General features: G+C 36.4%; 1 protein-coding gene across 1 annotated transcript; it reads right to left on the bottom strand.

The window, feature by feature from the left end:
- Positions 1-8640: 8640 nt before the first annotated feature.
- Positions 8641-9514, bottom strand: LOC117637749 (citrate-binding protein-like). Its single transcript, XM_034372739.1, has 2 exons — positions 9242-9514; positions 8641-9092 (listed from the first exon to the last, which is right to left on the bottom strand). Exons 1-2 carry the CDS (start codon positions 9512-9514, stop codon positions 8709-8711), a joined length of 657 nt encoding a protein of 218 aa, XP_034228630.1. The 3' UTR covers positions 8641-8708.
- Between the last annotated feature and the right edge of the window lie 1510 nt (positions 9515-11024).

Raw genomic sequence — 11024 nt, 5'->3', positions numbered from 1 at the left:
GTATATTGGACCGGACATCGTATTTTCCAGATAGAGCTCAACTCCATCATTTTGGATGATGTGAGGCATATTTGATGCTATCTAAGCATAACACCATATACGGGCATATTTTTGAGTGAAATTATAAATAGCCCAAGTGTTATTAGATATGCGGACTCTGGAAATCTCTATGGTCGCTTACTGGAAACAGTTAGTCATGAAGTTTTCAGGGGGAGATATTCATCAGGGGGAGCATGGTATTCATAAAGACTTTCATACACTGTACTCTTTTTCCTTCATCAGGTTTTTATCCCACTGGGGTTTTCCTGATAAGGTTTTAACGAGGCAGTGTCGCTCAAGATTGACTCACAGAAGCAGTGTCCACTATGACATTCAGACAGATGATCAACAATATGGCTTCAAGATATTCTATCAAGCATCAGGGGGAGCGTGCCATCAATAAAGACCTTTTCCACACTGTACTCTTTTTCCTTCGTCCAGGTTTTTATCCCACTGGGTTTTTCCTGGCAAGGTTTTAACGAGGCAGTGTCGCACGCATGTCACTATACACAGAATTTTATTTTACGCATGGTTATGTACTCTTTTTCCTTCGACCAGTTTTTATCCTACTGGGTTTTTACTGGCAAGGTTTTAACGAGGCATATTCTGTATCATTTGTGGTCTCCAAGGGGGAGTGTTGTAAATAATTGAGTGTGGAGCCCACATGTTGGAAAGGGCCCCACATGTTGTAAGAATTCTGTCTACAAAACTCATTGGATGAACGGATCAAAAGTGAATTGAGATTTGCAGAGTTCCTCCTCTGCTTCCTCCGTTTTTCTCTCCAATTTCTCTTTCAATTTATTACACTATTAATCTTAATTTTCATTCTTTAATTTTTCACCTACAGTCTACATGAAAAAGAATTTTACTCTCACACTCATTCATCATCACAACACCAGTAGATAACAAGAAATAAAACAAAATAAAGGAAAGGGAGTGTTATGTGGGTTTAGGTTTGTCCAATAGGCAGTTTTAGGGTGGGTGTCCATTAAATCATTCCCATAGCATGTGCCCGAAACCAGTTTTCATTTCTAGGAAATCACCATGAAGATGCCTTCCATTTTGAAACCTCCTTTACTGAACGTGAAGATTCACACGGTTATGGTTTTGGGCACTAGAACATTCGAAACAACAAGACTACAAACTTTGCTTACATACAAATGAAAATTAAGGGGCCTCATTTTCATTTTTGGACGTGGGCCATTCAAAACTCAGAATTGGCTCTACTCTGCGTGGGCTTAATTCTACTTTTGGTGTTGGGTGGGCTTAAAACTTTTTCCTCATAACAAATAAGTTATATGACTGTCGATAGTATTTTTCTTCATAATATTAATTTTAAAAAATTAAAATCGACAACTGTCCTATATTTCAACCCACATATTCCTGGATTACCCCATGAAAATTTAAAAAAGAACGTTAGCCTTTTTGGATTGACCTTTTTTCGTAAACTATAAATTTGGAGAATAAGTTGCAAAAGAAAGTCTTACAATAGTAAGTAATCAAATACTCATACAAAAAAGCCAACGAGGTTAGCTCAATTGGTAAGGTTCCTATATTGTGTGTAGCCTCATTAGTGTTCGACTTCCATTGTCAACAGTCCTCGTTGGTGTGCGATCTGTAATTGCATACATAAATCCATACTGGTGGCAGCTGGCAGTTGAGTGCCATGCGTAAGTCCTTCCGACTCGAGGTTGTGTGTTTGCCCTAGCGCTGATGGTGAAAGTAGCCAATCTCCTCTTAAACTTTGCTCATAAAAAAGAAAAAGAAAAAAAAAGAAGACAAACTTATTGGACATTGCGAGCCTGTTAGGTAAAGCTTTTACTCAACGGCTCCACCTTCAACGTAACCTATCCATTGGTGTTTTAGGTTCTTAGGTCACACTTCTTTGATTGAAACTTTCCACTTCTTGCACCAATTCATCTTTTGTGTTGTTACATGATGCGATCACCTACAATGGTATTCTGCAAAGCAACAGAAATATCAGGTAGTGTCAAAAGAAACAAAAACTTCACTGAGAGAAATTTAAAATTAAAAAAGAAAATAACAATAAGAATAATCACAGTGCAAATGTTAAAATCTAATATAGTTTTAGGGTGTGCTTGGGCATTATTCTGACAGTGCCAAAAGCACTTTCAAATATCCAAAAGTGCTTCTCATATTGTTTGGCAAAGCACAAAATGCTTTGGGCTATAGATGAACTTTTAGGTGCGTCATCAAAAAACACTTTCAAAGTGAATGTGTAACAAGCGCTTGTGTTCTATACTCCTAACTAAACTGTCCTTAGCATTGTGAAAAAAAAAAGAAAAAAAAGAAAAGAAAAGAAAAAAAAAAGCATGTCATAAATGAAATTGAGTGCAACTTTGTTTGAGTAACAAGTATTAACCAAAGTGAAGATGCTCACCAATACTCCACCAAGATTAGTCCATCAACTAAACTAATATTAATGGGCTCTTCCGCATATCATTCCTTAAATTTAAGATTAAGACCTTGTTTTGGGATTCTAACCTAATGAATTGCAGTATTTTGAATTGGGGTTCTTCGATCTAAGTCTAAAATTCCTATCTGTCATTGGGTTTAGTCCACACCTTTTTTGCTGTAGATTTGGGTCCATTGACTTTTATTAATTTTTTTCACCCTTTGAGGTAAATAAGGAAAGAACAATAATTGAAAATCCAAATTAATGTATCGATTCTTTTCTTCTAAATAGATTTCAAATTTAAAATTTGAAATCCTTCTATTGCCGCCATGACATAAACGAAGTTCATATAAAACAATGAAAGTAGGAGAATTATTGATGATATCTTCCTAACAAATATTTACCTGACTACTAGGTAAATATGATATAATATACCTAATTATTAGGTAAATATAAGATAATAGACCTAATCAATATTACCACCTGTCCAACCACGCCTCATCATCTACCTGGTCGCCATCTGCTGTTACAGGTACAAAATACCCAGTCCCTCATTTCTTGTCTTATTCTTGCATTTCATCACCACATTTTGCCTTCTTAGCCAACATTTCAGGCACCACCGAACCCACTAGTTACGCTCAAGCTATCCTTGATCCCAATTGACAGTAGGCCATGCAAACAGAATTAGATGCTTTAGCACAAAACCATACATGGACTCTTATCCCGCTGCCACATAGACACAAACCCATTGGTTGTAAATGGGTTTTCAAACTCAAATATAAATCTGATGGCACCATTGATCGTTACAAAGCCTAGCTTGTGGCCAAGGGCTACACATAGGTGGAAGGCATTGATTACCAAAAAACATTCTCTCCCATAGCCAAACTCACCACATTGTGTTGTCTTCTCATTGTTGCCGCTACTCGTAATTGGTTCATCCATCAATTAGATGTTTAGAATGCCTTCTTCCACGACGATTTGCACAAAGTGGTGTACATGGAACCTCCTTCCGAACTTCGCCGACAGGGGGAGAATTGTTGAGCCAATTCTTAACAACTAAAATGAGTTATTAAAAACAGTAACTTTAATTCTCGCAAGTGCACGAACCGTTTATAGTATAGCTTATGTAAATGCGAGGTCGATCCCACGGAGAATGGTAACTTGGTTCCAAGTTAAATTACTTAGAATGCTAGAAAAACATAGAACAAAGAAACTGACTAACTAGCTAAAGGCAAGGTCGAATTCAACAATGTCTCTTGCTAATTACTCAAGGTCTAGGACAGAATCCTAGCACTACACACGCCCTCGAAATGGGGTTTTGTTGTTGAAACGAAAAGAAGAAAGTGAAATAAAAGTGCTCGAAAGTAAACACTGGCAGCAATCAACAAGTTGTGAAACAATGATTGAGAGGTGTTAGAGCCTTGGAATCCACCACTAGTTTTCCTATCCAAGTTATGAATGCATAGAAATTGACTCAAGCTTCATCAACAATAGATTATCGCATACAAGCCTATGGTATCTAGGTGCAAGATGCATGATTCTCCTAAGGCATGTGATTATGCATGGTATCTACACAACACGTGATCTCTAATATGCAAGCTAAGCATGGTATCTACTTAGAATAAAGCACACAAGAGTCATTAAGCTCCTTGAGAATATGATAATCACACAAGTCCTAGAACATGGTATCTGTCCTAGTCAACCTATGGTTATTAACCATTTGAATGATTCTTAGGCCATTCATGTGTTGCTTGTGAAAGAAGAGTAGAATTGGTGAATCCAAACCCCTTCCCAACCTGTGCTAGATGCATAAAATCCTAGTTAGCTACTCCAAGAAAACATACATCAAGCACATAATAAAATGGAGATTAACAACTTGATAATAAAAGCAAGGAAATCAATTAACTATAAAATCATCCATAACATTGAATATTCATGACTAGGGCTTCATCCTAAGCCCTAACTAAATGGATTAGTTAGATATAACTATGAATACAGAAAATAAGAAATACATAGATAGGATAAAGAGAGGAGAAGAACTAGATGACGGCAGCAAGGAAGTTCCCAGGACAACTCCAAGCTCTATTGACAGCACCAAGCTCCCTTCTCTCTTTGTGGTGAATCTGAATGTGTGTATGAGAGTAATGGATGAAGTGAATGTGTGTGTCTCACCCCCCTTCTTGAATGAGTGTGCAGCTCTCTATTTATAGAGTGCAATTTCGTCCTCCCCTTTGGCTGCTGAAGCACACCTCTTTTAGCTGCTCCTAACTGCTCCAGCTGGCCATACTTGCCAACTGCTCCAGCTGACAAACTTGCTAACTGCTCCAGCTGACAAACTTGCCAACTGCTTCAGCTGCCAAATACATGCTTTGGTATGGTTTCGTTATGGAAAGCTTGACTTTTGTTCATCTTTCTGAGCTTCTGAGCTGATTTGACTCTCATGTGTGGCTGCCTATGTGTAGCACATGGCTCTAGGGATGTGGCCACATTAAATGTGATGGCAGCCAATATGATATTTCTGTGAACTTATTTCAGTCTTTGACATGTTGAGGGCTCCGGATTTATCCAATTGGGCTGAACTTTGGATATGTTATAATAGACACCCATTGGAACAACTTCTATCAAGGATGTCTCCTCATCCAACCTGTGTAAGTTGCTGAAATGAGGCCTGCAAGATGACCTACGAAACTGGACTGACAAGGAGTGTGGCTCAAATTGGCTTTGTCTTTAAGCTCATATTCCTCTTGTGCCACTCAGCCCTTAACATGCATGAATTGTATCAAATGTCATCCCCTTGCTGTCTTAACCTACAAAATACACAAACATAGGTAAGAGACTCAAAATTAAGAGAAGCTAAACAAAATTACTAAGCAAAGAAGGCATGCAAATGTGTGAAATTATGACCTTATCAAGAATACCGTCTGTCGGCTCAATAAGTCCCTTTATGAACTTGAACAGGCTTCCAGGAACTGGTTCTCCAAATTTTCTGGTGCTATTCAACAAGCAGGCTTTCATCAGTAAAAAGCCGATTACTTATTGTTCACCAAGGTTCGAAATAATTCTTTTACTATAGTTCTTATTTATGTGGATGAGATACTTCTCACAGGGCTGATTTGCAAGAAATGGACCGTCTCAAATCCTTTCTCCTCAAGCAATTTCGCATCAAGGACCTTGGTGATTTAAAATACTTCTTAGGTATTGAGTTCTCTTGTTCCAACAAAGGTATTTTCATGTCTCAAAGAAAATATGCATTGGACATATGCAGGTCTCTTGACGGTTAGTGGGACGTTTGATCTACCTCACTATAACAAGGCCCAACGTAGTATATTCAGTTCGGACATTGAGTCAATTCATGCATGAGCCTAGAAAACCACATTGGGATGCAGCACTTCATGTTCTTAGATTTATCAAACATTCTCCAGGTCAAGGCTTATTATTTCCTGCATCTAACAATCTTGCTTTGAGAGCTTACTGTGATTCAGACCATGCTGGTTGTCGTACCACAAGACAATCTATCACAGGTTTTTGTATTTTTTTGGGAAATTCTCTCATCTCATGGAATTTCAAAAAGCAACAACACGTTTCTTGTTCATCCGTAGTAGCAGAGTATCGAGCCATGGCTAACACTTGTTTGGAACTCACTTGGCTACGATACATACTACATGATCTGAGAGTCCCTTAGGTTAACCCGGCTTCTTTATATTGTGCCAATTAAGCTGCTTTATATATTGCTGCAAACCCTGTATTCCATGAGCGCACCAAACATATTGAAATGGATTGTCACATTATTCGAGAAAAGCTGCTAGCCGGACTAATCTCTCATTCATATGTTCCTTCCCATGCTCAGTTAGCAGACATTTTTAGGAAGCCTTTGGGGAAGAACGACTACACTAGATTAAGCAACAAGTTGGGACTTCTTAACATTCACTCTCCAACTTGAGGGAGAGTATTAAAATAATATATTGTAATTGATATGTTATTATTGTAATATGTCAATTATAGCCGTACACAGAGTAGTTTACTTGATATAGGTAGAGTAGTTTACTTGATATAGGTAGACAAATCCAAATCAATCCCTAGGATTGAGGATCACGCTACAGTGACTTTGTAATATTGGTAGTATATATTTTGTTGTACTCCACTATTGTCAATACAACAAAATCTTTCAACCAAACATTCTTTACATGTTGTGCTTGTTCTCATCTTGCCAGTTTTTTTTTTTTTTTTTCAATCCAAATACCAAATTTCTAATCACGATCTTTAATTAAAGAGATTCAGTGGTCAAAATTGTGCCACATGATCATTCTAAAATCATTCGAGTAAACCTCCAAGGAAAACAAAAATGAGAAAATAACTGTGCGTTTTAAAAACCTGTCTGCTTCTTTATTTGAAAATAATTTCAAAAAATAAGTAGAGCCAAAACGCGTCTGACCCCATAATATTTTTGTTATAAATTAATGAAGTAGCCATAGTTGGTTTTTTGGTTCATCATTTCCACATTTTTTGCTCAAAATTTGACACCATTTATAAAACTAATTAATCAAATCCTTCATTTGGAATGTTTGTGCGATTTAATCATCATGGAGAGATTGCTATTTTTGAGGCGGCACCATGGAGCAATAATGAGACTGCCAGTTCATTTATATATAGTGGGTTTTTAGGTTTAGTGGTCCATAAACTTTGATTTAAATATAAAATTTTGATAGTTGGAAACTAATTTAAGTTTCAATTAAAAATTTTACAAATATTTTATGCACCCATTTTCTCTTCCATTTTTTTCATCTTCAATTTAAATAGGCTAAAAGTCACTTTTGGTCCCCATAATTTGGCACTTCAACCACTTTTGACCCTGTAGTTTCAATTCCGTCAATTTTGACCATGTAGTTTCGTATTTGTAGCAATTCAAGGACAAGTAGTATTCCTGTCAATTTCTTTGACAGTGCAAGGGGCATTAATTATTATAAATATGTTATTATTCATAGAAGAGAAAAATGAATACATGGACGGTAGTTGGAGTCGGTGGCTCTCCTAGGGTTCCCTCGTCAACCCAAAATCCTTGAGCATAAAAGCTCGTCTGAAATTCCCATAATTTCATATTAGGGCTTGAAATTGGTCATTTGGGTTTAGGTTTCTTCAAAAATTGGGATTAGTGGTTGAATTTCGATCCCTAATATAAAACGGGGAGAATTTTAGACAAGCTTTTATGCTTAAGGGTTTTGGGTTGAAAAAAATTGACAAGAATACTAACATGTCCTTGAATGGCTACAAATACGAAACTACAATGGCAAAATTGACAGAATTGAAGCTATAAGGTCAAAAGTGATTAAAGTGCCAGACTACAGGGACCAAAAGTGACTTTTGGCTATTTAAATATATTAGGTAAAAAAAAGGGGAGAAATCAATAGGTGATGAAGGAGTGATTGAAGAAAGAAAGCAACAGAGTTGCATAATTTTTACGAATTGAGAAACAGGAATGCAGGAGAGGGATGGATGCTGAAGGGAGAAGAGGAAGAAAATGGGTGCATAAATTAAAAATAATACAAAAATACCATTTTCACCTTGCATTTAACAGAAAAAAAAATAACAAAATTGAAGGTAAAACCATTTGTCCTAACAAAAGTGAAGTTGAAGGACCATGGGAATGATTTTGGAAATTAAGGGACTAAAATGCGAATCGGGTCAAAGTTCATGGACCATTAGGCCTAAAAACCCTATATATAGTTGTTTGAAACATTTTTGGAGGTCATAAAAACCTTATTTATTGAAAAAGATCCCGCAGTGGCTTGTGCACATGTGCCTAATATGTAGACTTTACCCTATAAAGTTATGCTCTTCTGATTGTTTCACTCATTTGAAGTACATCCACTGACAGATCCTTATTTGGGCCTGTAGTAGAGGATACCACATGTAGCTCTATGACTGGAGATAGCCTTAGTGTCTCAACCTACTCACCGAATCAATACAGTACCTGAGTTTCTATTAGTTTCAATTTATACCTTAAACTAGACTGCAGATAACCGAATCAAACCAAAGAAGTCTAGTGATCAATCGGTTTGGCTAAGCCTAGATTAACCATAAGAAACGGACCAACTTCTTGCTCATTGATAATACAAAAAGAACATACATATACACAAGTTAAAATGTACTGAGATTAGGTTTAATGATCACAAGCTTTATTGGTTTTCTTATTTTTCTGTCATATGTAACTTGAAATGAAACGGTGAAAGTCGAAATTACAATGATAACAAAACTATCATTTTTTGAAAAGTTTGATTCCCTTCCATCTTGATTCCATGTAGTTACTTGAACCAGATAAGGCACCATAAACTCCATATTTGAAGTAAAAAGTAGCTCCACCGTGATCGTTGACGACTAACTTCTGGTCGCCGTCGATAAAAATTGTCACTTCCCCTGCACCAACATTGTGAATCACATTCAGTCTAACCCATCTACTGTAGATATTAGCAGCCACCACATTGTTCCCATAGTACTTCAAATCCCCATTAATGACCCTTAGTTGCAGAGTTGTAGCTTCATTGGCTGCACCAAAGATCTGCATTATTATAGCCCCCGAGGTGCCTTGTGGCACAAAAAAGTTTCCTTCAAATTGCCAAACTCCAGAAGTGTAATCATGTCCCTATATATAGAACAAAATCCATGCATGAAAAGAAAAAAAAAAATCAACTTGCTAGGAATTGTGTAACAAATAAACTCTATTACTTTAATTTGAGATAAAAGTTAAAATCCTAACGCTAGAGAAATTACACCAACAATATAAAATCTTACAGTGATTCTTATTTCTGTGCGTGGTCTGGTTGGACTGCCTTCTTTAAAGGGCTTGTCATTGGTGTAGATCCAGAACTTTTCAACTCCATCCACCTTACTGTAACGATCCTCAGGAGCTTTGTCATATGGCTTCTGTAACTTGCGGTTTTGGTCCGTGAATTGCACACGGGTGAAGCCATCAGTGGGATCAGCAGCACATAAATGCTGCTGGGCTGCCAAAGAGCTCAACAGCAGCAAAAACACCACCTTCTTTAAGCAAGAAGCCATTTTCATTCTGTAGGATGTATATGCATATATGCGCATGAAGCGCAATATATCTGTAGTGTAGATATGAGATGCGGTCAACAGCAGCATGGTCCATTAATGGTGGGCACATTATTAGGAAATATCTTTGTAAATATTTGTAATATCTTTACTTGCCCAAATTAGTGTAGGTCAAATCCCACTAATATTGGATCACGTCTTTAAAGCCTTAACAGTAGGGTTGATAGAAGGTTATTGCTGTATATATGTATTGTAATATTTGACGTTGGTAATACAACAGAATATTCAACTTACTTACTTTTAGGAGTCATTGCCTAACTTAGATGGCCTTTAGACCACGTTGCTGCAATTATTAGAAGAAAACTGTGTGTATTGAATTGAAACGGGCGGCTCCATCTTTAGTCATTCACATTAGATTAAACCAAGTTACTTGATATATATTGAAGCAATTGAATTAGGTATTGCACATACTCCGCCATCTAATAATATAATGATCCGTTATCGTTCTAATTCAGTCTATATCTAAAACATCCACTAGTGTAGTGGTTTAGAGCAATTGTTCTCCTAGAAAAAGTGCTAAATTCAAAATTTAATATCCGTGTAGTGTATGTGAGTTTAATTTGTTATTATCCCACAAATGAGCGTGACACTCACTTCTCATTTGAAACCAAAATATGGTAAAATTCCAATTTCTTTGCCAGTTTGTCAAGTTGCCAATATCATTATGTACAATCCCTGTCATTTACGGCGTCAATGAATCTTACTTGTCCATGAGCGCCTTTGACCAAAGTCAGCTCAATTGTGCTCTCTTATCTTTATCTTCTCCTCGCGGGTGTGCCAATTTGATTTTTTTTTTTTTTTCCAATGAACTTTATAATCTGCCTTTTGAAATAATAAAAAGGTCCGATTCATATTTTAAAAAAATTGTTCAAAAAATTTAATGAACTTTATAATTTGAATTTTTTTAGGTTAAATTGTTCAAAAAAATTAATTATGAAGTTATTTAAAAAGATTGAATGAAGAAAAGTTATCCATTAAAAAAAAAAAAAAAAAAACTTAAACAATTCTTAAACAATTTAATAAAGTTGCGGACTTAAAATTTTAGTCTAGAAGGTTGGGAGAAAAAATGATTTGAGTTCAGGCAAAATTCAAAATAGTTACTTTTTGGAGGGAGAAAATTTGGGTTTAGCCCCTCATGGATTGGAGAAAGCACTAATGGTAGGCAACTGCCTAACTTAGATTGCCTTCAGACCACGTTGCTACAATTATTAGAAGAAAACTGTCAATATTGAATTGAAACTGCGGGTCCAATTATAATGATTGGTAGAGGACTGTGGGAGATGAGAGTCAAAATCATCGTTCTAATTCAATTTATACTCAAAAGATCAACTAGTGTAGTAGTTTGGAGCAATTGCTCTCCAGAAAAGGTACTGGGTTTGAAACCTAGTATCCATGTAGTTTGTATGAGTTTAGTTTGGTATCACTCATCTCAATAAGAAATATCTTTATAAAAAAAAAA

This window comes from Prunus dulcis, chromosome 8, assembly GCF_902201215.1.
Source record: "Prunus dulcis chromosome 8, ALMONDv2, whole genome shotgun sequence".
NCBI lineage: Eukaryota > Viridiplantae > Streptophyta > Magnoliopsida > Rosales > Rosaceae > Prunus > Prunus dulcis.
This window is presented reverse-complemented; position numbering and strand designations above follow the sequence as displayed.

Bases quoted from the DNA above. Each gene is read 5' to 3' on its own strand.
- LOC117637749 (XM_034372739.1), bottom strand. From the start codon at position 9,514: ATGAAAATGGCTTCTTGCTTAAAGAAGGTGGTGTTTTTGCTGCTGTTG. The intron at 9,093-9,241 runs GTAAGATTTTAT...TTCTATATATAG, and splicing joins GCACAGAAATAAGAATCACT to GGACATGATTACACTTCTGG.